The following is a 27,860-nucleotide window of genomic DNA, read 5'->3' on the forward strand; positions in this document are numbered from 1 at the left end:
ATTACGTAGTAATATATCATTATCACGAACCAAACGACCCCTTAGTGTATCCAAACATGTTTTTGTTTTCAAAAAATTAAAAATAAAACAAAAACAAGAACAAAACAAAAAAAAAAAACAGAAACGATGCCAAACAACCTTTTGCAATATGGACCTTCATAGTCTTTCAAATTCAAATGACTCAAGATTCTCCATATCTAAAAGTAGATTTTTGTTGTGGCTTGAATTTGAAATTCAAATTAGATTTTGTGGTTCATAAAATTCTACATTATTTTCATGGGTTTTTATGGTTTATCAAAGCCTAAATTGGTTTTTGTATTCCCACAAATCTAAATTGGACTTTGATGTGGAGTAAAACCGGACTTTCGGACTTCATATTTATTTGAGTTTCAAATTGAGTTATTATAGTCCTTTAAATTCAAATTGGACTCTACACTCCATAAAATTAAAAAATAACTTTCACAATCTGTCAAACTCTAAATTAGATCTTCGTCTCCCCCTTAAAACCAAATTAGTATTTTAAAGTTCTCCAAGCAAAAAACCAAACTTTTGTGGTCTCTCAAATTAGGTCCCCATAGTTGTTTTACATTCAAACTAGATTTTTTGTGATCCATTAAATTCAAAATCAAATATTCAAAGTCTATCAAATTCTAAATCTAACTTTCACAGAGATAATTATAATTAATAGCTTGTTTTTTATGGAAGTTGTGATTTCATAAATCCTGGAATAATAATAATAATAATAATAATAATAATAATAATAATAATAATAATAATAATTTGTGAGGAAAAATTGTATTTATTGATTTTTTTCTAAATTGAAGCCAATATTCATATTTTATTTTCGTATTTTTATCTTAAAAAAGTAATGTTAATTGGCAAAGGATATATATATATATGATTATTTTATTTTATTTTTATTGTGTTAACAATTAACATGACAACTAGAGCCATTTTTTAAAGTTTAAATAATTTATGAGATGTTGACATTGCTTCCATGTCATTCCTATAAATAAAAAACAAATAAAATAAAAATATCAACAGATTTAGATAATTCAAAACATATATGATAAATAAATAAAAACCAAATAAATCAGATATAGCGAAAATGACATTTTCCTTCATCATGGTAGAAAATGTCCCACTAATTAAACTGAATGTACCATTTTGCCCCTGAAGATCATGTTGTTTACTTCCGATTAGCATGAAAATGCTTGCCATCTACAAACTTTCAAAAGTCAACCAGACAAAGTCTTCAAATCAAATTGTAACATCTTTCCTTCACGATATATGTAGTTTTATTTGCAGAAAAGTCCAGATTATATGAATATTTATTTGCCTTTTTCAACACACGTTTTGGAAGAGTGATTAACATTGGACTACTTGCTGAAATTACTTAAAACACCCTCAGTAAAATTTAAATTATTATTGGATTAAATGTCAAAGTCTTCTGCAAATTGAAATGTGTTTATTTTATTTTATTTTATTTTATTTTGGTGAAATTACTTAAAATCCCTTCTACAACTTTATATTACTTATTTACTTTTGAAGTAAATCATGTTTTAACAATGTCACCAAAAAAAATTATAAATTTAAACAATTTTTTTGTGGGGTCGAACTTTGAATTTTCAAGATTTTTTTTTTAATAAAATTTAATATCATACATCTTGACAAGTTATTATGAAATAACAAAAATAGATATAGCACATAGAAATTTGAAAAATGCTGATAAGACAAATTCAGATTTTTTTTTTTTTATTTTATTTTTTTACAATAGGTGGTAAGGTTTTGTAAAAAATTAATAGATACAAAAATACACTAATTATAGTGATTTATCAATTTAAGCTAATCTACATAAAAGACTGGGATTTTTGGACTTCACTTTGATATATAGACTCCACTATATAAAATCTCTAAGTCTATCACTATTTATCAATTCCTGTGAACTTATTAATATAATTAGGCGTCACATAAGACAATAAAAATCTGTCATGTGCACGCACATAAAATTTATAAAAACCATACTAAGCTAATAAATATTCCACCGTATGACTTTGAAAAAAAAAAAAATACGACTCCTACATAAGACCCACCTGTTTGAATGGTACCTATAATAATTAGTACCTAGGTCCTGAATAATGGGTAAACAACTGCTACAATACCATGAGCAATGTGCGTATGGTTTTGAGCAATAGATCTTTACACAGTTACACTTATTATCCACTTCCATGTGACAATCCTTTATGGGATGCAATTGTTGTCTTTCAAATTTTTTACATACCCCCTTCATTTCATTTTAACGGTCCCATTAATTTTTTTTTTTTTCAAATTATTTATCACCTTTAAAAAAATTTTAAGAATTAAATTTATTTTTTCAAATTTTATAGTTCTCCTCATTAAAAAAAAATATATGTATAAGAGTAAATAATTTTGTTAAAAGTAAAAAATATCTTATTATAATTTTTTTTAATTTTAAAAATTTTAATGACAGTCTTAATTTATGCAAACCTAAAATGTAACCGTATCATACCAAGAGAGCAACTGAAAAAAAAAATCTTGTTGACTCATGGGCATAAAAGTAATTTTAACTTTGTGAAATCACATTGCAAAGGCCCAAAAGCGTCCCAGATTCAGCGCCGTAACAGGCCTCGAGATCAGCATTATCAAGTCATAGGACACATCTCAGCCGTTGATTGACGTTGAAACCGCGTTCGCAGCAACTCCGAGACGAAGTTTTCTATAAAGAGATCTCTCCTTTTCTCCGTCGTCGTCTCCGATTTGCATCGACGCCGAGCTCCATTTCTCGATCATGGCGATGGTTTCTGGAATTCAAGGCCAGCTTCTCGATGTCACAGGTCGGTGGTACCTTGTTTTCTCTTGTCGTTGTCTTCTCTTTGCGTCTGGTTCTTTGTTGATCTCAAGGTGTTTGGTTAAATGTCGCAGTGGTGAGATGCAGCAAGCTCAAGGATACGGAGTGGATTTCCCGGCAGGATCCCTACGTTTGCCTTGAGTATGCCAGCACGAAGTTCCGCACGCGCACTTGCACGGGTACTCTCTCTTTGCGTTCGATGGATGGATCGATCTTTGCTTTCTTTGGTTTTGATTTGAGTTTTGATTTTGGGGTTTGGTGTTAGATGGAGGAAAAAACCCTGTTTTTCAGGAGAAAATCAACATTCCCTTGATTGAAGGGCTCCGCGAGATCACGGTCACTGTTTGGAATAGCAATACTATCACCTTCGATGATTTCATTGGAACTGGCAGGTTTGGAATCGATTTAGGGTTTTGATTGGTTTGAAATTTTGTAAGAAAAAAGATCACAACTTTGAAAAAATGTTGGTGTTTTTGATGGTGTGGATTTAGGATTCAATTGCAGAAGGTCCTCTCACAAGGTTACGATGATTCGTCTTGGCCTCTTCAGTCCAAGTCTGGCAAGTATGGCTTCAATTCAATCCTATCCTCTATAAATTTAGAATTTTGATCATCTCTCCATTGAAATTCTCAGCCATTGTTCTTGTTTTGCAGGTTTGCTGGAGAAGTAACAGTGATCATGCATTTCGCCAACGCAAAGGTATTGTTTTGACTGGGTCTAATGCCTGTCAAGTGTTTGATTTAATGCTTCAACTACTTTGTTAATTGCTTGAAGTAATGTCTTACCAGATTTGCAATGCTTGATTGATTGTTTGTAGAAAGGGGATAAGGCATCATTAGCAGGACACGCACTAACTCACCCAACTCACATGCCCACTGCACCACCGGTAGCCTCGTATGCTCCTCCTCCTTCGTCATATGCTCCTGCATATCCCTCTTCAGTGCCGCCAGGGCCTTCCGCTGGTTATCCTCCACCTTATGGGGCTTACCCTTCACAACCTCCTATGCCATACTCGGCAGGGTACCCTCCTGCCTCATATCCTGCAACATCCTATGCTCCGCCACCAATGCCACAAGCGTATCCTCCTCAAACATACCCGCCTGCTGCCTATCCTCCACAGCCATACCCGCCTCCCCCGCATGCTCAGCCTTACTACCCACCAGGTGATAAGACACATTCTTTCTTATACTTAACAATATCAACTTGTAGATTGTATGTGAACTATGTTAAAGTTGCAACTATATCTAGTCATTGATTGTATATGAACTATGTTAAGTTTGCAAACTATGTCTATTCCTGGACTGAATGTGAACTAGGTTAAGGTTATAAACTATGCCTATTTGTGTTGATTAAATGTGAACCCTGTTAAGGTTGCATACTATGTGTATTCATGGATTGAATGTGACTTAGGGTTAAGGTTACAAACTATATCTATTCGTGGATTGAATGTGAATTAGATTTAAGGTTACAAAATATGTTTATTCATGTAGATTGAATGTGAGGTTAAGGTTACAAAATATGCTTATTCGTGTGCTGATTGAATGTGAACTAGGTTAAGATTAGGAATTATATCTCCTCAAACTGAACGTGAACTAGGTTAAAATGTTACAGAGTATATCTACTCATCAATTGAATGTGAATTAGGTTAAGGTTGCAAACTATAGTAGATGCCAATTTAATTCACAGCACTGCAATCTAGTATACAACTATAGTCACTAGACAAGAGATGTGAATTTGTGCATGAGCATCACTAGGAAATGGTTTTTATGTGCAGGGTCTTATCCAGGGTCCTACCCACCTTACTGAAGAGGATAGCTTCAATTGTTACAAGCGTTTTGGGATCTCTCTAATGTAAGGAGATAACCATGACTATATAAAATAACAATCTAATGTAACACATTAATCTCATAGAATAAAGATATAAATTTATATAAATTTCTCTTATGCACAGGGTCATGGGCACCATGATGAAGACTGTAGCTGCAATGGTTTTTCCAGTGTGCTCTTGTACAGGGCACAATCTCATGGAGATTAAAATGTGTAACAATGAGCTTAATGCCAACTTCTGTGTAGATGTTCTGTTTCGAATTTAGTGAAACTTCCAACATTTGGCTTCAAGTTTGTAAATTTGGCTCCAATGTAGTGTTGTATTATTTTGGTCTTTGGCCTTTTTTAATTTTCATATTTGCTTTTTGAGATTATTTAGGTTTCAGAATTCTTGTAATTACAGGAAGGATCTCTTTGCTGCAATTTCCCAAAAGATCTAAACCATACAGCGTGATATTTATTCACAAATAATATGATCGCCTTCAATTTGTCAATAGAGTTTTGATAGTCGAACAATGCACATATATATATACACACACATCACCTATTAAGCAACTTCCTCAAAATAAAAACAAAGAAACTCCAAATAGCAACCAAACACAACCACAACCTTGACCCTCCCCATTCCTCCTCTTGTATTTCCACATCCCTCTCTCCTTGTATCTCCTCATTATCCACCTTCTCATCATCCCTCTCATCAATCCCCACATAATCAATGGACATCCTTCTCCTCTCCCCTCTCAATTCCTCCACTCCCTTCCTTGTAACCATAGCACACTTCCTTATCTCAAGCTTCTCAAGTTTAGGACACCCCTTTCCAATGGCCTCCAATAACACATCACTTATAGGACACCCTCTTATAAATAACCACCTCAAAACCAAACACTTTTCCAAAACACACATCATCTCTCCATCTCCAATTCTTTTCCCTCCATTTATCAAAAGACTCTCCAAACTACAACAACTCTGAGCCACAAGCACCAAACTCCTCCCTGTCACTGCAATTCTAGCCAACGCCAAAAGCTTAAGGTTCACACACTTCCTAGCAATGGCAATCACACTCTTCTCCCCCACTTTCTTCAACTTACGTATACCTATCTCCTTAAGCTTCTTGCACTTTTCAATCACCGATATAACCCCTTCGTCGGTACACCGGTGAGTATCGGCTAACCAAAGTGTTTCTAGATTCAGCTGCATTGATAGTGCTCTTAAACCTTTATCACTCACATCAATGGCTTCAAGAAGCATGTCCATGATTTTAGTTGCATGCATGGATGCTTCTTCTAAGTGTTTGTCCCAAGTCCCAGAACAGTTGATGATTCTTAAGCTTTGTAGGTTTTGTGATTGAGAAATGAGAGGGAGGAGTGCCCGACCACCATATAAATACCTTAAGCTAATAATTTTAAGAGATTTGGAGCCATTGATTGTGGAAGAGAACCTTGAGAATTTGCTAAGTGAGAGGTCTTGAAGAAGAGTGCAATGTTGGATGATGGAATTGATGCCTTGAGGTCCAAAGTTGCATGAATGGAAGGAGATACGTTTGAGTTTAGGGCAGTGTTTTGAGATGGTTTGAATACCGGCGTCGGTGATGAGGTGGCAGCTGCGGAGTTCTAAATCGGAGAGCAAAGAGCAATGAAGGGCGACCAGGGCAATTCCTATAAAACATAATCTATAATCTTTTAAGTAGGATTTAATTTACATGGTCTACATAAAATACTTAATTCTAACAAGCTTTACCATCATCGCCAATGCTAAGACATTGGGAAGAGCGGTTGAAATGGAGAGAGAGCTTGGTGACGGAGTCGAAGCGGGAGAAGATGGACGAGGCTGTGTCGCGGAGAGTGGCTAAGCCGGAGATTGAGAGAGTATATCGAGATTGGCGATCAATGGTGTACCAACGGCGGGAGACGATCGAAGAGTTGTTTCGGTCTTTGGTAGTTAAGAGTTGGAAAATGAGGGTGAGGCATTCGTCGGGGAGACGAAGAGTGTGGTCTTGGAAGGAGAGTTGGGGCCGGAGAAAGGAGAAGGTGTTGAGGAGGGAGGAGGACATGAAGGAGGGAATGAGAGGGAAGGAATTGAATGGTGGAGGTGTGGTCTCCCTCTTCTTCTTCTCGTTCCTCTCCTCTTGTTGTTGTTTTGGATGTTGCCATTTTTGGTATTTGTGTTGTGAGAGTGCATGTAGATTTGAGGTGGTTTTTAGGGTGGAATGTGAAGGGGATGGAGGGTTGGGAAAAAAAGTATGGTGTGGTTATTTTTGGAGGGAAAGGTTGGTCGGTTGGTTGGTTTGTTTATTTATTTATTATTGGATTTAGATTTTATTATTGTGTTGTGACTTGTAAGTGAGGTTATTTTAGAAGAATGAAATAATTAAATAAATATATATATAATTAATATCTAACAATACTTAGAGGCATATAATATAAATGTGGATTAATTTCTTGGCCTATCTCCAGAGTTATAAACATTTGTCTTAAAAATAGTGAATCAAAAATCAAATTTTATATAACAAAATTTTCATTATAACTTTTCCTCAAGAAGCCATTTGACTCAACTAATATTAAAAATATGATTTCCAAATTATAGTGATAGGAATATGTGCAATTTTTGTTTAGTTGATAAGACAGTAATTATGTGCTCAAAATTTAACATTATAATATTTGATTAGCTTGGAATCTTTTAGTTAAAAATACCTTTATCTACGTACTAATTATATCAAAATTAATAATATTTTGAAATAAATATCAAAATTGTTTAATAATATTATTATTATAAAATAAAATATAGTTAATATTCATTAATATTAATTAAGTCAAACCCACTCTTTTTTGAATTTTTAGAAAGTAGATACGTTTTTAGATTTTATTGAATTTTAAGAATATAATGGAAAAAATTCATATTCTGCGAGATTATCACATATTGAATTGATAATCACATTCCCGGTAATATTGACTAAATTATCACACTGAAAATATAATATTATCATTTTATATAACCAAATAAGATAATATGAAAATTACCTAATCCACATTCTAGGGTGTTATATAATTACTGTCTTATATAACAAAATTTTCATTATAACTTTTCCTCAAAAAGCCATTTGACTCCACTAATATTAAAAATATGATTTCCAAATTATAGTGATAGGAATATGTGCAATTTTTGTTTAGTTGATAAGACAGTAATTATGTGCTCAAAATTTAACATTATAATATTTGATTAGTTTGGAATCTTTTAGTTAAAAATACCTTTATCTACGTACTAATTATATCAAAATTAATAATGTTTTGAAATGAAATATCAAAATTGTTTAATAATATTATTATTATAAAATAAAATATAGTTAATATTCATTAATATTAATTAAGTCAAACCTACTCTTTTTGAAATTTTAGAAAGTAGATACGTTTTTAGATTTTATTGAATTTCAAGAATATAATGGAAAAAATTCTTATTCTGTGAGATTATCACATATTGAATTGATAATCACATTCCCGGTAATATTGACTAAATTATCACTGAAAATACCATTTTATATAACCAAATAAGATAATATAAAATTACCTAATCTTGATATATTTCTGCCTTAGGTATTTCACTTATTTGTGTCATTAAAGTTTAGAGTTGCATTAGCAAACTTTGTTGCCTTCATGTCATTCTATCATTAGCTGGCTTAACTATAAATTTACTTGCCTTTGTCTCTGAGATCTTGGTTTTCATATACCCGAAACTTTAAATAGTTTTTTAATTGTTTAAATAACTTTATTTATTTATTTATTTGATTACAACGTTATAATAGGACCGAAAACTTTACTCTTTCTCAATTTTACATGCATTTCCAAATAACCCAATTGTTCTTTTTCAAATAAACAGTTTTTTCTTTTATCGGGAAAAACTGTTTATGAAAGCTTAACACGTAACATGGAACTTTCCTACTTTAATATATATAGATATAGATATATATTGTTTTTTAAAAAAAAAATTTCTTTCTTTTGCGTGTTCATCCCTGTTTTTTTTATAAAATTAAATAATTAAAAAAAAATCAGAAAACCTTATTAGGGTTTCATGAAGTCCATAATCTCACTGACCAATATAAGGTAATTAATTTGCTTGATAACAATGTTGGATATCCGGCGATGGTGAGTTCGAAAAGCATCAACCTCGGGTTCAAATGGTGGTCATCCTGTGAATAGTGTTTTTGGTGGGTTAACATAGACAAGTCAATTTATCACCTTAACTAATGTAGTGAAAGTAAGTAAATATTTCGGCCTCTCACTTGATAAAAAAAGAGTTATTAATTTTCTAACGTATAGGTGGCTAATCGTATATGGGGGTAAAATTTTTTTATAAGGCATCAAAGTATGGTCTTTTTATTTTGGAGTCCAAACTTCAATTTGATTCAAAATGATTGCCCAACATCAATTTTGTTTTATAAGCCGATTATTCGATAAATTTTGGCCTATTTTTAATAATGTGATGCCAGAAATTCTCTGTCAACATGTGAGATAAAATTGTTAGATGAGTAGACAGCGTGTCATATATATAATAATATAGAATTTTTGTCATATATATCATCAAAAATAGATTGGGATCAGGTGACCACTCGATGAAACAAGATTGAGACTGAGTAACTATTTTAATTCAAATTGAAGTTAAAACCTCAAAATGTAAAATGGTCATAGTTTGGTGCTATATAAAAAAATTTACTCTTGTACATGATAATGATCTTGACAATGTTTATTGTGATGATGATGTCGAGGATAGTCCATGTTGATGGCATCTACAGCGCGCACGATCTACATTGTGTGATGTTTCTCGTGATGAAGGCTGTGGATGATCAACCTTTTCTCTTGTTTTCATTACTAATATGTCTTTTCTCTCAAGGCTTTGTTTTCTCTTTTAAAAGCTTTTGTGGATTTAAGTTTAAACAAACTTAATATGGTTATGGTCCAAATGATAAGAGTTGTTAAACTCCTTTTCAATGTATAGTTCATGAGATGTAAGTGGTCGTGCTATTAAACTTCTTTTTAATGTATACTTGAAATATGAGCTATTAAATTTTTTTTTAATGTATAATTGAAATATGAGTTATTAAACTCCTTTTTAATGTATAGTTGAAACATAAATGATTGTGTATGCATTCTGATTTATTTACATTAGTAAATAAAAACTTAATGAAGTATCAAATTTAAGATAATAATTTTTTTATTTGTAAATTTTAAATGAATCCAATATTTCAAATCTGGAATCATGATAATTTTTTTAAAAAAAGAATTGTTAACAAACCCAAATCTATATATGTGTGTATGTTTTTTTTTTTAATCTCATTTCATGGCCATTCAATTATACACGCACTGAGGTATTGTCATGGATTTTGGGTTTTTTTTTTAGATTTTTTATAATTTTAATTTGATTGATTTTTTTTTTTATTTACTCAATCCCTGTGAAGTATCACGAGTGAGGCGCATGATTAGAAAATCAATTTTTGGTTTTATGTATCTCTTTAATTGTTGCACTTTATCACATTTTATTAAAAAAACATTAATTTATAAAAATACTGTTGTTGCTATTGTCCTATTACATTATCTCAGCGTTATTTTTAAAATAAATATAAATGATGGTAAATTTTCAAATAAATAATTATAATGTGATCAATATAAAATTAAAACAAAAGCACTTCAGAAAAATTAATGAAGTATTGATAATTTAAAAAATATATAAATTAATTGATTCTGACTAATAGAAAAAATTCAGAAGTTAATAAATAATTCATCTAATAATTAATATCAATAATATCTTTTTCCCCAAAAAAAAATAAAAACCAACCATTAAACTCGAAACCAATCTAACCCAATTTGTTGTACTCAAAACCCAACACATACTAATAAATAGCAAAGCATCCCTACGGCCACCTTATTCCACTGTGCCAAAAATACCAGATATGTATATATATATGTATGTGTGTGCGCGCGCGTGTGTGCGCTCATATTTGGTGTTTAACACATCTGATTTTTTTGATACGGGTGATAACAAAAGATGTGACATAGATTTTCAAATGTTTTAAGTTTAAGTCCTGTCATATGTATTTGGTGATGATGGATCTCAATATTGGTATAGGTTAAAAATTTAAAATCCTACATTGTTAAGTGAAGACACACAGATTGGATGATCGATTCCCAACTTGTATGCATGTTCCTGATTAACTGTACATGCCATTTTTATAAAAAAAAATTTATAAATTTTAAATTAATCTAAGACTAGAGTACTGAAAGTCTTATTAAAAATATATATTTCCTTTATAAATATTTTTTATATACATAAAAATTCATAATTGAAACGACTTATTTAAAGATCATAGCCTTCGACTCCAGAACCAACCCCATTAATTTTATATATATATATATATATATATTATGAATATTTATTAAATTGGGTATAATTATTATTTCAGCATTTATATAAAAAAAAATAGAAACCAAAACATATCTTGAACCACCCTTATCTTATCCCATTAGTCTAAAAGCACCCTGATTGCTTAAATTAAGAGCATAACCTACTACTACTACTACTACTATTATTATTATTATTATTATTATTATTATTATTATTATTATTATTATTATTATTAAGAAAGGGAAAACTTCAACAGTAATGGTTGGCATGTCATCTCCAACTATTTTATCATACATGATAAAAGAGTCCAACAAGATTGCACTAACTTATTTTAATGAATTCTCTTTTAATGACTGCTGAGAAATTTCTTGGTTTCAAGTTATGCATTCCTATGCATGCATGAATGATAGGTGGTGAGATAGATACAAAAGATTTGATAAAGAAGCCAACATGGCTTGTGGTCATCTCTCTCATCTTATTTTAATAAATATATTTTATAAAAAAATAATTTAATAGGACAAAATTAGTTTAATATATCTCAATTATTAAATTATAAAAAAATTGAAATAAAAAGGAAGGTGAGAAGTAAGTTCTTTTTTTAAAATTATTTGTGAGGAATTTTTTTAATAACATAGTATATATTAGCATTGTGCACATGGTTTTCATGTATACTATTTTTTTAAGATCCCATAAACTCCCTCACATATTTTCAACTACCTAAAACTTTTTTCTTCCCATGACCAGGACAATGACTCTTCATAGTGACCAGGACACTTGCAGCAATGACAGATGATAGATGATTTAGAAGAGGTCAATGAAGCAAGAGTTGGTTGCACATAAGAGTCGAATGGTACTCAAGAGGAGCATGAAGAGGTCACAGCGAGAACTGTGTCTGAAGAGATAAGTCGTGGAGATAATGTGCTGAGACGAGTCTCCTCAGCAATAACACTATGAATGTCATCGTCAAATGAGGGAAGAGGGTTCCGATTGAGTAGTTGGCTGCGAACATCCTCAAAATAAGGTCGAAGATGCATTAAAATTCAAAGGTGCGGTGTGTTTGACTAGACTGAGTACGAGTTTGGCAACATTTGCATGTCAAGCAAGTAGATTTTTCTAAAGAATCAATCTGACGCCACAAGGATCGCAGGTCATTGACATACTCTATGACTGAACGTCCACGTTGTTGTATGTGAGTAGATCCTGCAAAATGGCATTCTGACGAGTAGAGCTGGAATGCTCAAACATACGACCCAAGTGTTCCCAAATTGCATGAGCAGTGGAAAAATGTCCAATTTCCATATGGACATCAATCTCACAAGACTGACTGATAATGGTCATGGTATAGTGATCAGCAAGTGTCCATAATGCATCAGATGTGGATGGTTGTGGAGAGGTGCCGTCGACATGGCTAAGAAGATCCATACCAAGTAAAACAGTACGAACAGTAGTAAACCATTGCCGATAATTAGAACCGTTTAATTTGATATCAACTGGAGCTAGGAAATGTGGATAAGAGGATGCCATTTTTTTAACTAGTAAAAGAAATAAAGTTGGAAATAAAGTGAAAAAGCCAAGATGGGGACTTGGGATGCTGGAAAAAGATGGATGGGATTTTTTTTTAATATGTATATATAAATATGTAATATAAAAAGCCAAGATGGTGACTTGGGATTTTGGAAAGAGGCGGATGGGATTTTTTTTTCTTTTTTCTTAAGATATATATATATATATATAATATAACTATTAAAATAAAGTGCAAATCTAAGATAAAGGGAAAATGCCAAATTTTGGGACTTGGAAAGGATAAAAAGGATGGATGAGATGGAAAAGAGATGGGTGGTCGGCTAGGGAAAAAAAAATTGGATTTGGGGACTTGGGATGGGCTGTCGGCTGGTAAAAGAGAGAAATGACAGAGAGGAGCTCGCCAGCGCCTGTGAGAAGAGAGGAGCTCATCGGCGAGAGGAGAAGAAGAGGAACTCTTTTTCAAAAAGAGATGGAGAGGAGCTTGTCAGTTGAGAGAAGCCCGTCGGTAAAAAGATCGACTGCGAGCGGAGTTCAGTGGATAAGGCACGCAAAGCTCCTCGGCAGCAGGCACAGATGTTGTGGGCTGGTACGAGATCCGGGAACTGGCGTGGCATACACAAGGTTGCGAGTTTACAAAGCGAAACGGATGTGGCAAGGCTCGTCGAAGGTTGTAAAGCGAGCACAGAGGTGGCAAGGCTCGGATAGAGCCTTGTGAAGAGCTAACAAAGTACGCCGGATCGAGGGAGTGCAGATTTCTGGATGGAATACGTTCACAGCGACGTCATAGACCAAACCGAACAATATTCCGGCGATCGAGCGGCATCTATTACCATGATAGATACATGATGAAAGAAAAGAATGAATGCAATTCGCTGGGGCAAACCAGCCCATATAAATACAATAATGGTGTATAGTTGAGTATGTATATACGTATAAATATAATATACATGTATAAGTACTCTAACACACCCCCTAAAACTCACAGTGGGCCATGAACCGAGAGTTTGTCAACTAGAAACTGAAACCGAGAGATAGTATGAGCCTTTGTGAAAAGATCAGCAATCTACTGCGTTGAGGCGACATAAGGAACAAGAATACTACCAGCTAGATAATGATGATGAACGAAGTAAAGGGCGACATCAAGATGCTTCGTACACTCATGAAATACAGGATTGGCAGCGATTTTAATGGCACTCTGGTTATCACAGTATATGGGAGTAGGGGCAGAGATAGAGACACCAAAGTCTATCAAAATCTGATACAACCAAAGAATCTCCTTAGCAGTAGAGGATCTAGCTCTATACTCAGCCTCAGTAGTGGAAAGAGAAACAGTAGATTGTTTCTTGCTTTTCTAAGAGATAAAAGAATCTCCAAGGAAAATGCAGAAACCAAGAGTAGATCGTCGATCAGATGCATCACCTACCCAATTAGCATCACAATAGGCGCGTAACTCAAGAAAAGATGTGGCAGAGAAAAGTAAAGAGCGAGATATAGTGCCACGAAGATAACGAAGAACTCATAAGAGGCCAGCATAATGAGTAGAGCGAGGAGCACTCACAAACTGACTAAGAACACGAACAACATAGGCAATTTTAGGCCTAGTGATGGTCAGATTGACGAGAGCGCCAACAAGTACACGATAGCGAGTGGGATCAGGCAGAAGCTCACCATCAGAAAAGGAGAGTTGGTGATGCATCTCAATAAGAGTAGAGGTAGTGCGAAGATCAATGATACCAGCTCGTCGAAAAATGTCAAAAATGTACTTCTATTGAAACACCAAGTAACCTCAACAAGAATAATCAGCCTCAAGACCCAGAAAGTAACGAAGAGTGCCAAGGTCTTTAATCTGAAACGGTGTGTGTAACCGATGTTTCGAAGAAATAATAGTATCAACATCATCACCAGTAATAACCATATCATCAACATAGAGAAGAATAATAGTGAGGCCTCGAGGATTCTGCCGAGTAAATAGAGCATAATCACGAGAGCTCTCTGTAAAACCAAGAGTAACACCAAATGGAAACAGAACAAGATCCCATGCATGCATGCAGTGAAGAGCATCAAGTTCCTCTATCATAACCTGTTACCACTGGGAATGTTTCACCGTCTCACAATAAGAATGCGGCTCAGAATGAGAGTGAATAGCAGCAAGAAAAGCCTAGAAATAGGGAGAGTAGGTAGAGGAGAGAGAAAGTGCGTACCGAGTAGGAAGACAGCGAGTACGGTCTGGATAACGACGGGGGATAGTAGGAGCATCTTCAGGAGAGGGTGGATCGGCGGAGAGAGAAGGCAAATCACCAGATCCATCAATGCACCCAGAGGAAGGTGAAGGAAGAATAAAGCAAATGTCTGTTTGGACGTCAGGATAAGGCATAGAAGTGGTAGTAGTAGAAGAACTCGGAAGAACTACGGAGGGTAAAGAAGAAGATGCACTAGCGGAAGACTGAAGAAAGAAAAGATTTGGGAGGGAGGAAGAGAAGTAAGGAGTATCTTCAAGAAAGGTGACGTGACGGGTAATATAAAGACGATGAGAACAAGGATCATAGCAACGATAGCCCTTGTGTTCAGAGTTATAGCCGAGAAAAGTGCATATAGCAGAACGGGGAGAAAGTTCAGTTTGCTCGATGAGAGACAAAAGAATGAGTCATGTGCAACCGAAAGTGCGAAGATGACCATAAGAAGGAGGAAGTTAGTAAATACGTTCATAAGGTGTGATGCCAGAGAGAGCGGAGGTAGGAGTACGATTGATGAGATAGACAGAGGTAAGGATGTCCTCAGCCCAAAAGGATTGAGGGATAGAAGATGAAAAATAAAGTGCACGTGCAGTTTTCAGGATACGACGATGATTGCGCTCAGCGACACAGTTCTGAGTAGGTGTGTAAGGACAAGATTGTTGAGGAATTATACCATGAGTGAAAAGTAATGTGCACAAGGATGTAGAGAGATACTCACGGGCCCTATCGGAGCGAAAGATTTTAATGCGTTAACTAAACTGAGTATATACCATTTGCGCGAATTGTGAGAATATAGCAAAAACCTCAGATCGAGAACGCATTAAATAAAGCCAAGTATAGCGCGAGAAATCATCAACGAAGGATATGTAATAGAAGAAACCACCAAGAGTTGAGAGGGGGGCAGGACCCCAAACATTAGAGTGAATGAGATCAAAGGCGAATACGTAAATAGATTCGTTTGAAGAGAAAGGAAGAGCAGTGTATTTAATGAGTTTACAACCTATACATGGATGTGAAGGAAGAGAAGAAACAGAACCAAGACTACCTGAACTTGTTAAGAGTTTCAGGTGAGAACTAGACAAATAACCGAGACGACTGTGCCAACGATCAAGAGAACACACAGAAGTAACTATGTCAGAAGATTGAAGAGTAGGAAGATGAAGAGAATCTAAGTGATAAAGGCCGCCAACCCTACGCCCGATCCTAATCCTCTAGCCTGTAAGATGATCCTGCATAGTACAAGTAGAAGATGCAAAGGTAATCGTAAGACCATGATCAGTAAGTTGACTAACAGAAAGAAGATTGAGAGCTAAGCCAGGGTTATGATGGACGTTAAGAATGTTAAATAAAGTGGACTGAAGATGACCACACTGCATGACAGGATGCAGGCTCCCATCAGCAGTGCGAACATTGGAAAAAGTGTGAGGAGTAGAAATAAAGACTAGACTAGAGGTATCTGCAGTCATATGATGAGTGGCACCATAATCTAAAATCCAAGATGAGGAAGACATACCATAAGCAACAGATATAGCTGAAGAAACGATGGAGGGCAAAGCACGCTGCATAGCATGAATGTTCAATAAGCTGGAAGCCTGAGATAGAATATCAGTAGAGGAAGGAGAAGCTGAAGCTCAAAACAGAGGCAACATGAGGGGTGGAAGCAGGAGATAGAGTTGGAAGGCGAGACTGTGATGACTGTTGTTGTTGTCGTTGCTGAAGCTTAAGACACTGACTCTTCATATGACAAGGACGCTTGCAGCAATGACAGATGATAGAAGATTTAGAAGAGGTCAATGAAGCAGGAGTTGGTTGCACATAAGGGTCGGATGGTACTCGAGAAGAGCGTGGAGAGGTCACGGCAAAAACTGTGTCTGAAGAGATAAGTCGTGGAGATAATGTGCTGAGATGAGTCTCCTCAGCAATAACACTATGAATGTCATCGTCAAATGAGGGAAGAGGGTCCCGATTGATAAGGTCGAAGACGCATCAAAATTCAAAGGTGCGGTGTGTTTGACTAGACTGAGTGCGAGTTTGGCAACATTTGCATGTCAAGCAAGTAGATTTTTCTAAAGAATCAATCTGACGCCACAAGGATCGCAAGTCATTGACATACTCTATGACTGAACGTCCACGTTGTTGTATGTGAGTAGATCCTGCAAGATGGCATTCTGACGAGTAGAGCTGGAATGCTCAAACATACGACCCAAGTGTTCCCAAATTGCATGAGTAGTGGGAAAATGTCTAATTTCCATACGGACATCAATCTCACAAGACTGACTGATAATGGTCATGGTATAGTGATCAGCAAGTGTCCATAATGCATCAGATGTGGATGGTTGGGGAGAGGTGTCGTCGACATGGCTAAGAAGATCCATACCAAGTAAAACAGTACGAACAGTAGTAAACCATTGCCGATAATTAGAACCGTTTAATTTGATATCAACTAGAGCTAGGAAATGTGGATAAGAGGATGCCTTTTTTTTAACTAGTAAAAGAAATAAAGTTGGAAATAAAATGAAAAAGCAAAGATGGGGACTTGGGATGCTGGAAAGAGACGGATGGGATTTTTTTGTCTTTTTTTAAGATGTGTATATATATAATAACTATTAAAAAGAAACAAAGTGGGAATCTAAGATAAATGGAAAAGGCCAAATTTTGGGACTTGGAAAGGAAAAAAAGGATGGATGGGATTGAAAAGAGATGGGTGGTCAGCTGAGGAAAAAAAATTGGATTTGGGGACTTGGGATGGGTTGTCTGCTGGTAAAAGAGAGAGATGAAAGAGAGGAGCTCTTCGGCGAGAGGAGAGGAAGAGGAGCTCGTTGGCGAAAAGAGATGGAGAGGAGAGGAAGAGGAGCTCGTTGGTTGAGAGAAGCTTATCGATGAAAAGATTGACTGCGGGCGGAGTTCAGTGGATAAATCATGCGAAGCTCGTCGGCAGTAGGCACAGATGTTGCAGGCTAATACAAGATCCCGGAACTGGCGTGGCATACACAAGGTTGCGATCTTGTAAAGCGAAACGGAAGTTGCAAGGCTCGTTGAAGGTTGCAAAGCAAGCACAGAGGTGGCAAGGCTCAGACAGAGTCCTGTGGAGAGCAAACAAAGCTCGTTGGAGAGCTAACAAAGTACGCCGGATCGAGGGTGTGTAGATTTTTGGACTGAATACGTTCACAGCGACGTCATAGACCAAACCGAACAAGATTCCGGCGATCAGCCTGCATCTGATACCATGATAGATACATGATAAGAGAAAAGATTGAATGCAATTCACTAGGGCAAACCAGCACTTGAGTATGTATATATGTATAAATATAATATACATGTACAAGTACTCTAACAACATTATTATTTTTCTCTCCAAATTTTTTAATAAAAAGTTTTAGTTTTTCCTTTATTGTCAAAATCATAAATTGTTTAGGCTTCCCAATTTATGGTCTAGGGCCTAAAATTTGAAATCTAGGATTTGAATATTTTGTTATATGGTGTTACACTATTTAGTTTAAGATTTTAAAATTAGGGGTTTCATAAATATTTTATAAATTTTAGAGTTTAGAGACTTATACCGTTTGAATTATATCAATAATAATGTCGATTGTGCCAACATGGCAAGTTTTTTTTTTTTTTTTTCTTTTTTGAGGAATTGCTCAAAAGGTGCCTCTACCTTTCTCACATGACCAAAAACTCCCTTGACTTTTCCAAATAGCCAAAAACTCCCTTCTTTTGAAATGATTTACTTTTCAGTCAACTCCATCCAGGCGGCGTTAACTTGCCATGGAAGTGACGGTGATGCCTTTGGTGAAGTTGGAGTTCCCATGCATATGGGGAAAAAAAGGTGGTTACTTTTCAATCTTATCACTCTATTTTCTAGGCCTAGGAAAAGGAGAACTGCCATTTTTGGAGGAGTTTCTTCTCTAGATTCCAGCAAAGACCGCCTTTACCGCCGGACCAGTTTTGGAGGATGCTATTACGAAGAGGAAGAAGAAGAGATGAGGAAAGAACCATGTCATCCTTGGTTTTAGAGACGCTACATGAGCCCTCCATTTTGAAACAGTGCATGATAGCGACACCGCCAACGAGTCCCTGGCAAAACTGAAGACTTGGAACACAGTTTCAGAGGACTATGGACTCATTTATCGAAGTAGAGTGCAAGGAAGAAGCCAATCGTGTGGAAGTACACAAAACCCCTCCTCTAAAATCCAATTTCATTCCTGGAAACAAATGACCAGCAGGGTTTGGTCGCATCTCACAATTGCATTAGATGATATTGAGTGTTTATTCCTCGCAAATGTTCCATATTTGCTATAAAGTGTTCATTATTGGCCTTAAGTATGCATTATTTGCAATAAATTGTTTAGTATGACATGGAAGTGTTTATTATATTGTATAAGTACTCCTTAGTATCTACAAGTCATTAAACCCTTGTGTTTCTTGTACATCAAAAAAAGGCCTAACCATGGCTACACTCATTCTGCGATTACTTCATTACATGTTGCTTAATTGTGGCCTACCTTGTGACACTAACTACAACATAATTCTCATACCCCAAAGGCTTGTGACTCAAACCACCGGCTTCTCGGCCTGTCGGGCCTTTTCTTTGAGATTGATGGTCGAATTCGTATGGGGCAAGATTCACTGCGTGGTTTGTCATGATCTGGTACTGAGAATATTAGCCTTCGGTACGTGACCCTATATGATGCGACCGTATGATAATTATCTATATAACGATGGATGTTTGTGTTAACTTGCATGATTAGTCACCTACTTTCATCAATTACACCTTCTATCTTCTTATGTACCATGGGGCAAAGATGTGTTTCCCAATACTGGCAGGCTTCACGCTAGTTGTACATTATATTCATCAGCTTGTACCTATAATGTTGGGTATGATAATAAACAAGAACCATCGTTAATGGGTATGATAATAAACTATGTACGCATATATAGTTAAGCATGATAATAAACATTTACGGATGATAATAAACACTTAAGCATGATAATAAACACCTAAGCTGGATAATAAGCACCTAAGCATGATAGTAAACATTCAAACATGATAAGAAACACTTTGGAATGGATAATAAGCACTTAGTGCGGATGCTAAACAGTTAAGGGCTGATAATAAACATGAACACATGATTAATAAACACTTTAAGGTTAATACTAAGCACATAACCGATATACTAATTACTTCAATATGAATTATGTCCAATTATCATATGTTTCATTATCGACAATAGCGAATGCTAAATGGAATAATCCTTCATGGTCATCCTTGCCGGTTGCATCCAACAAGATATCATCATATTTGCCTAACAAATGCGTCCCATCTAGAAACAACATGGGTCTGATGACAATATCAGACAGTGTATTCTTGAAATCATTGGTGTCTTAAAAATGTTTCCCGCCGGTGAAAATGCCACCTTCTGTATCTCTACAAAACGTGGATACTGTCGCTCCTTCATTTACCCCAGCCTGGACATCAGACAATCGGTTGGATGAACCATGTTGTGATAATAATGGTTCCCTCACCAAACTGATAATAAATAAACACTTAGCGTAATAAGTAAACAGTTAGGGCGGATAAATAAATGCTTTCATAAAGAAACTAAACACTTTTGTGTCAAAACTAAACACTTCCATGCAATAAAAAAAAAAACACTTACGACAAACGAATAACAAAAACAAATCTAATCACTATCAATGAAAACTAATGCCAGGACGCGGTCATTGACTAAAGTAATGGTCATCATGTGTTGAACATTAACATACAACTATGGTGCATCAAGCATTTATCAACTAAAGTCTTACTGAATATTTGGTGAATACTGCACATTCTCTGGAATTCATCTTCTATTGTGAACTTAGTGTCTTCTGTTCGTCTGGAATAACGTACTTTACCTGTGGTTCCAAGCCCAAGTATGTGCAAATGTTCTTCAATACCGCCTCTCAATCGGTCAGCATAGTAAAGTCCAACACAGAGACCTCTATGTTGTACTTTACAATACTGTAAAACATTTCCATTTTGAGCTTGCAACATCAAAAGAAGGGTTAGGTTGGGAACCCATGCAAGTCAGATGTAAACTCCACCATAGTAACCTACATCTTGGTGTTAGGTTTCTTCCAAATGCTACTGTGCCCACTAGGCAGAAGCTCCACCAAATCGGAAGCTCTCCGCGGACGAGGGAAATTAGGGAAGGTGATGAAGAGAGGACCAGTTATGCTTCATTAAATGCTCCACAAAAAACAAAGAAATTACCCACATGAAGAAAAACTCCTCTCATATGAAGAACAAGGTAAAGAAAACTCTAGTACCCAGTGGCTTCTCCAAGAAGACAAATGGTGAAGAAAGGTCCTCTTTGCACATCGGAAATAAAGGGCTGCCATGCCTTGAAATTACAAAGGGGCAATATTGGCATTTCTCAAAAATTTTCATGTCCATGACTAACGGAGGGAGACGGGAGGGACTAAAAGATGATACTTTGAAAAAGAAATGACTGCAGAGAAATGTGTATTGTCATAGGGTCGGCCCGGCCATTTTGAAAATATAAAAGGATCAATAAATAATTTATTTTATTTTTTTGGGACAAAATGTGATAAATGGGTGTTAGGATTTGCACAGACTTTTATGTGGATTAAAGTAAATTAGAGATGTTATTTTTAAAAAATAAAAATATTTATTTATTTTATTAATATTTATGAAGTGAAATTTTGATGTATTTTTTTTTCCAATAATGTACTTTCCGGACTTCAAACATTAAATAAAACCAACTCACAATTAGTTCTCACGTCCGCCCATTACTCCCACTTTTCTCTCTATAAAATCACCGCCCCCGCCCTACTTCGTTCTCATAAGAAAACCCTATCGAGAGAGACACACACAGAGGGAGAGAGAGAGATATAGATATAGATAGAGAGAGAGAGAGAGAGGGAGCATGGGGGCTTGGGCGATCACCATCCACGGAGGCGCCGGCGTGGATCCAAACCTACCAATGGAGAGGCAAGAGCAAGCCAAGGCGGTGCTGGCTCGGTGTCTCGAGATCGGCATCAGCGCTCTCCGATCCGGCGCGGCGGCGTTGGACGTAGCTGAGATGGTGGTCAGAGAACTCGAAACCGATCCGATCTTCAACTCCGGCCGTGGATCCGCGCTCACAGCGCTCGGCACCGTCGAGATGGAGGCCAGCATCATGGATGGCCGTGGCCGCCGCTGCGGCGCTGTCTCAGGTCTCTCCACCGTCAAGAACCCCGTCTCTCTCGCTCGCCTTGTGATGGATAAGTCCCCCCACTCCTACCTCGCCTTCTCCGGCGCCGAAGACTTCGCTCGATCACAGGTACTCTTTGCCCTAATTTTTTTTCCCTAAAAAATTTCGTGAAAATTATACATAATTTTTTGTTAATTTTGAGGGAAAATTCTTAGGAATCTTTAGAATTTATTAATTATTTTTTGAATTTTGATAAATAGTTGGAAAATTTTAGAAATTGGAAAAAAAAAAAAAGGCGTGATAGACCGGATTGATGGGAAAAAGACATGCTGGTGATTCGGATTCAGTGGAATCTTGGAAATGCATGGGGAATCTTGTTGGAAATTGACGCTTGATTTACGTGTTTGACTTAAATTTGTTAGTATGTATTTATTTTTTTAATAATTATAAAAATCTAAAAAAAATTAATAATTATATTATATTTTACTTGAAAAATAGTTTTTTTGAGCTAGAGCTACGTCAGATCGGCATGTGACATCGCCGCAGTGCGGGCACCGTTTTGTGTCGGGCAAGCATAATCATGTGAGTTGGCGCCATGTAGACAAGTGGACTATTTTAGTTTATTTAAAAATACAATATAATTAATAATTTTCTAACTGAAAAAATATCAAATTTTTGTTAAAAAAATTAATTTTTATCCACGTGATAAATTAATATTAAAAATGAACTATGATAATATTTGTGTTTTTATTCTAAAAAATATGATAAATAAATATTATTTTATTTTTTAGTTATTAGAATGAGTATTTTACTAATTTTATATAATTAATATTAAAAAAAAAAAAGCTTGGCGGGCTGTACCGCTGGCGGGTCTGACACAGGAGGACCATATGTTTGGGCGGGGCTGCTGGTGGTCGTATTTCACGTGGGTATCCTAAGCCCGGTCCAGAGTGGGCCGGAGTTATAGCAATCGGGCCGTACTAGGTATGACCCACATGGCCGGCATGGGGTGATTGGGGGAATATTTTTAGAAAAAATTCTTAATTCATGAATGAATTTTATTGGATTTATGTAAATAATACCAATAACTTTTTTACTTATTCTTACGAAATCTTTTTGGTAAAGTTTTTGTTTCGGAGAATCCGAACTAGAAACTTATGCAAAATAAGAGTACGATATTATTGAGTTTGCATATGTACTCTACATCACTACATCAGTATGCCCATAACTATTAATTTTAAATAAAAATAGTTATTGCTTAGAATAAAAAAAATTATATAAATAATTATTAAAAAATAGAAAATTGGCTTTCGCGCTGAAACTAAGGCCAAGAAATTTTTTTCTTTTTTTTAGTTTTCCAAATATTTTAAAAAAAAAAAAACAGAAAAGGTGATGTCTTTGGCAAATGAGGTATTATATATAGTACGAAATAATCATTGTTGTTGTTATTGTTTTTTTTAAGAATCAACTTATTGTCATTGGAAACATCAAGTTACTTAACATGGATTTTGGGTTTCTCAATTTGTTTATAGACAAGATGCAATAATCTAATGAAAACTAACGTATGTGCTGACCGCAGGGTGTGGAAACAATAGACAACAGCTACTTCATCACTGACGAAAATGTCGGCATGCTTAAGCTGGCAAAAGAAGCTAACAGTATCATGGTCTGTGTTTCTTTTGTCGTTATCATACTCTTTGAAATTCTTTTTTTTATTTCTTATATATATATATAGTTTCTATTATAGATTTTCTTTAGTATTTTTGGTTCTAATATTTATATTAAAATTATATATTTTGAAATAGAAAATATATACATCATCTGTGGATACCTAATGATGTATTGCTTTTAGGGATACGATGTTGACTAACAATTACTAGATCATCATCTAATATATATTATTTATATAAATTAATGTTTAGTACTGTTGTTTTACACAGTTACGCACAGTTTAAAATTATACATAAATGAATTGTAACTATTGAATTTACATCCAACATTTCTATTAGACATCTCTAGGTTCTCTTTGAAATATGGTACTTATGTGCGTGACTATTAATTTTGAACTTTGATATATATTTAGTAGCAGTTAAACATCACAATATAATATCGTATTAAACAGAATAATTTTTGGTGCATATATACATGTAATTTAGTTTTTATAATTATTGTTAAAATTTCAGAGTCTATTATTATTATTATTAAATTTCAATTATTTACTCATTATTAAACTTTGTGTGTGTTAAACATGCAGTTTGACTACAGAGTCCCAATTGACAACAACACCAACAACACATGCGGTGCAATCGCAGGATCCATAGTAAACAACACAATAGACAACACAACCACCATCCAAATGAACGGACTTCCCATCAGCATCTACGCACCAGAGACCGTCGGCTGCGCCGTGGTGGACACCGAAGGCAACACCGCCGCCGCCACCTCCACCGGCGGTCTCATGAACAAAATGTCCGGCCGCATTGGCGATTCCCCTCTCATCGGTGCCGGCACCTACGCCTGCAACCTATGTGCGGTCTCCTGCACCGGTGAAGGTGAAGCCATTATCCGTGCCACGCTGGCACGTGACGTGGCTGCCCTTATGGAGTACAAGGGACTTGGGTTGCAGGAAGCTGTGGATTATGTTATCAATGAGAGGTTGGATGAAGGTAAGGCTGGCCTCATTGCTGTTTCTAATGCAGGTGAAGTTGCTTATGGGTTTAATACTGTTGGGATGTTTAGGGGTTCTGCTACTCAGAATGGTTTCATGGAGGTGGCTATTTGGGAGTGAGCTACTTGTTCTAGTACCACCTCTCTCTCTCTCTCTCTCTCTCTCTATATATATATATATATATATATATATATATATCTGTATCAGTATTTGTGTGTGTGTGATGTATTTGGGGGTGCCTGGTGTTGAGGTTATTTACTCTCTCTCTTCTTGGGGTGATGATGAATTAGGGCATTGGAAATCCAATATTTTCTGTATGAAATTGTGTTTTAAAAATTAATCACCTCTCAAAGTTTGAATTTTGGATGATTACAAATTTCGGGAAGTATAAGTAGTCATTGTGTGCAACTAATTTTAATGTCTATGAAAATGTTCTCATTTTCTCACTTGCCCGTTTGTGTACATTTTATTTTTTTAATAATTTAATTGTTTATTTTGAAAATAAAATCTGTCACATGTGACATTTGGTTAAAATAATAAATCTCTAGAGAATCGTTAAACCACCGTAATTGATGTACTTTTATACCTGTCTGTCCTTTGACATCCCATTATGTGGCGGCATTTGTTGTTTTTGTCAAAAAAAATTATCTTGAAAAAAAAAAATTATAATCGAACTTATTTTGTTATTGCTATTAAAGGGTGAGGGGTGGGGATATTGTTATGACAGAGTTTGTAATGTAAATAAAACCTGTTTGTAACTATTTATATTAAATGTAGAAATTATAACATGTTTAGGAATTTTTATTTTATATATTTTTTTTGAAAATAATTGTTTGTCTACGGTTTCCAAAATAAAAAATAAAATAAAATCGATAAAATAATTGTCGTGAAAGCGTTGTGCATTTCTTGTGTGGTCAAATAAATAAAGAAATGAAACACAAATTATACCAATATATATATATATATATATATTAGGTTTTTTAAAATTCCAACATAAATGATTAATAAGTGGGATTAGGCCCGTTAGGGAACTGATTTATTTATACTAGGAAGAGAAAGTTATTAGCTTAATATCTATTAAGGTTTTCTCTTGCCACCCACTTTTCAAATATTACTGGTCTTGTTAAAATGATTTTTAACTTTTTTTTTTTGGTATATAATCTTTTCTTAATACATATAATTAAACATTTAAATATATGATTTATTTAAATAAATACAAAATATAGGTCTTATATATTAAAATAAAATTGATATATAATTGGTCTTAATAAAAAAAAAATTGTGCTTTCTAATTGAAAATCGAAGGTAATTTATAATTTATAATTTATATTTAACATCTAATAATTTGAAATTATAAAAATAATTTATATAAAAAATGAGAATTTTATTTTAAATTAAACCAAAATATTAAAAAAAATTAATTCGAAGTAATCAAAATAAAATCATAGCATAAATGGTAAAATAATATTTGAAAAACTAGGGTTGCAAGTGAAACCCTGCTTTATTTGGACATAAATCTCCAACTATATCTCCATCATGAGATGCACCTTCCAAATATAAACATATATGTGACGGTTATTTTAGACATATACACTACCAGCTGTGGATCCTCAAATTACACATCTACCCTTGTAAAATTTCATGCATTCACATACATGCACCATAAAGTTTCAAATTTAAACTTATTCTATCAATAATTATAACTCAAACACATTCCAATATATATATATATATATATATATAAAACCTATATATACAACGAGGGCACGTTCTTTAGGAGATTTTAAATCTAGAATATCCTATAGTGCCGTTGGATGTAAATCCAACGATTACATCTAACTATTATCGATATTTTATGTATAGTATCAAACAATATTAAATAATAATTATGTATTGTAAAACAATCTTAATTTTACACAAATCTGTATAAAGTCATAGTTGTTAGATCAAACAACTCTCAGCAAATATAGCAACTCTAAAGATGTACATAGTTGTTTACCATATACAATATATATAATAATAAAACTTTATAACAATACATCACATAATTTCAAATTACACGGAAGACATATATGTAAAAAAAACTTAAATACAATATTTTCACAATCAAAATTTCATCATGAAATACAACAACTCAAATATATATCTTACTAATGGAAACACAAATACACGGCCATCTATTTTCAAATTTAAATTTTATTCTATAAATATTTATAACTCAAAAGCACACCCCAAAAATAAATAAATATATAATAAAACAAAATTACACAATTACATTGTGTAATTTTAAATTTCACGGGGGGCATATACGTAAACAAACCCAAATACAATATTTTCTCAATCAAAATTTCATCATGAAAATACAACAACTCAAATAAATATCTCATTATTATTATTATTATTAATTATGGAAACAAAATCAAAATAAAAAAAATCAAATAAAACGAGATTATGACACGTGTCCACCTCTTCCTCTATATATATTCCACTCCCTCCAACCTCACCTTCATCGATCCCTCTCTCTCTCTCTCTCTCTCTCTCTCTCTCTCTCTCTCTCTCATTCTCTCGATCTCGTTCTCATGGAGATGAATTCAAGGGCGCCTCCGAAGAAGCGCGGCGGTGGCCGGAGAAAGATACCAATAGAGAGGATCGGCAACGACGTAGCTCGCCAAGTATGTTTCTCCAAGCGTCGCCGTGGGCTCTTCAAGAAAGCGGCCGAGCTCTCCATCCTCTGCGGTGTTGACATCGCCGTTGTCGCCTTCTCTCCCGGTGGTAAGCCCTTCACCTTCGGAAACCCTAACCTCATCGATGCCGCCATCGATCAGCTCCAGCATCCCACTCTTGATCTATTCCCTCCGCCGCCGCCTCTACCACCGCCGCCGCCTTCCATTCCCAATCTCGAGAGCTTTCTGGATCCGAGTGATGAATTAGGTCAAATGTTCGATGAGCGACCTGAGATGATGCCTACTGGGCCGGAGGAGACACCTTGGTGGGCGACCTCGGTGGATCCAGCTGAGATCGGTGAGCTTGTCGGGAGGAACGCGACGAATGAGGCTCTCCGCTGGGACTTCATCTCCGACACTGGAGAGATGGAGCCGATGAATGCTAGGGTTCTTGATGGTCAGTGGCCACTAGGGTTTCTTGATTTTTAG

General features: G+C 35.2%; 4 protein-coding genes across 4 annotated transcripts; 3 read left to right on the forward strand and 1 right to left on the reverse strand.

Annotated features, from left to right (window-relative positions):
- The first annotated feature begins 2,699 nt into the window (after positions 1-2,699).
- On the forward strand, positions 2,700-5,070 carry LOC120282766 (elicitor-responsive protein 1). The gene is made up of 8 exons (XM_039289617.1): positions 2,700-2,855; positions 2,944-3,048; positions 3,135-3,261; positions 3,361-3,432; positions 3,523-3,568; positions 3,687-4,032; positions 4,644-4,720; positions 4,821-5,070. The coding sequence occupies exons 1-7, from the start codon at positions 2,810-2,812 to the stop codon at positions 4,673-4,675; spliced, it is 774 nt and encodes a 257-aa protein (XP_039145551.1). The 5' UTR covers positions 2,700-2,809; the 3' UTR covers positions 4,676-4,720; positions 4,821-5,070.
- A 166-nt stretch (positions 5,071-5,236) lies between these two features.
- Positions 5,237-6,746, reverse strand: LOC120249800 (F-box protein SKIP2-like). The gene is made up of 2 exons (XM_039258458.1): positions 6,434-6,746; positions 5,237-6,351 (listed from the first exon to the last, which is right to left on the reverse strand). Exons 1-2 carry the CDS (start codon positions 6,744-6,746, stop codon positions 5,237-5,239), a joined length of 1,428 nt encoding a protein of 475 aa, XP_039114392.1.
- A 14,952-nt stretch (positions 6,747-21,698) lies between these two features.
- Positions 21,699-25,067, forward strand: LOC120257667 (probable isoaspartyl peptidase/L-asparaginase 2). Its single transcript, XM_039265105.1, has 3 exons — positions 21,699-22,169; positions 23,620-23,706; positions 24,295-25,067. Exons 1-3 carry the CDS (start codon positions 21,774-21,776, stop codon positions 24,826-24,828), a joined length of 1,017 nt encoding a protein of 338 aa, XP_039121039.1. The 5' UTR covers positions 21,699-21,773; the 3' UTR covers positions 24,829-25,067.
- A 2,220-nt stretch (positions 25,068-27,287) lies between these two features.
- LOC120249807 (agamous-like MADS-box protein AGL62) lies at positions 27,288-27,860 on the forward strand. Its single transcript, XM_039258470.1, has one exon. It carries the CDS (start codon positions 27,288-27,290, stop codon positions 27,858-27,860), a length of 573 nt encoding a protein of 190 aa, XP_039114404.1.

The sequence above is a fragment of the Dioscorea cayenensis genome, chromosome 3 (genome assembly GCF_009730915.1).
Source record: "Dioscorea cayenensis subsp. rotundata cultivar TDr96_F1 chromosome 3, TDr96_F1_v2_PseudoChromosome.rev07_lg8_w22 25.fasta, whole genome shotgun sequence".
In the NCBI taxonomy this organism is placed as follows: domain Eukaryota; kingdom Viridiplantae; phylum Streptophyta; class Magnoliopsida; order Dioscoreales; family Dioscoreaceae; genus Dioscorea; species Dioscorea cayenensis.

Excerpts from the sequence above, each read along its gene's own strand:
- LOC120249800 (XM_039258458.1), bottom strand. The coding sequence starts at position 6,746 with ATGTCCTCCTCCCTCCTCAACACCTTCTCCTTTCTCCGGCCCCAACTC. Across the intron at positions 6,352-6,433 it reads TCTTAGCATTGGCGATGATG|GAATTGCCCTGGTCGCCCTT; the intron begins GTAAAGCTTGTT and ends TATGTTTTATAG.
- LOC120282766 (XM_039289617.1), top strand. The coding sequence starts at position 2,810 with ATGGCGATGGTTTCTGGAATTCAAGGCCAGCTTCTCGATGTCACAG. Across the intron at positions 3,433-3,522 it reads CTTCAGTCCAAGTCTGGCAA|GTTTGCTGGAGAAGTAACAG; the intron begins GTATGGCTTCAA and ends CTTGTTTTGCAG. Across the intron at positions 3,569-3,686 it reads TGCATTTCGCCAACGCAAAG|AAAGGGGATAAGGCATCATT; the intron begins GTATTGTTTTGA and ends GATTGTTTGTAG.
- LOC120257667 (XM_039265105.1), top strand. The coding sequence starts at position 21,774 with ATGGGGGCTTGGGCGATCACCATCCACGGAGGCGCCGGCGTGGATCCA. Across the intron at positions 22,170-23,619 it reads AAGACTTCGCTCGATCACAG|GGTGTGGAAACAATAGACAA; the intron begins GTACTCTTTGCC and ends TGCTGACCGCAG. Across the intron at positions 23,707-24,294 it reads AAGAAGCTAACAGTATCATG|TTTGACTACAGAGTCCCAAT; the intron begins GTCTGTGTTTCT and ends TTAAACATGCAG.
- LOC120249807 (XM_039258470.1), top strand. The coding sequence starts at position 27,288 with ATGGAGATGAATTCAAGGGCGCCTCCGAAGAAGCGCGGCGGTGGCCGG.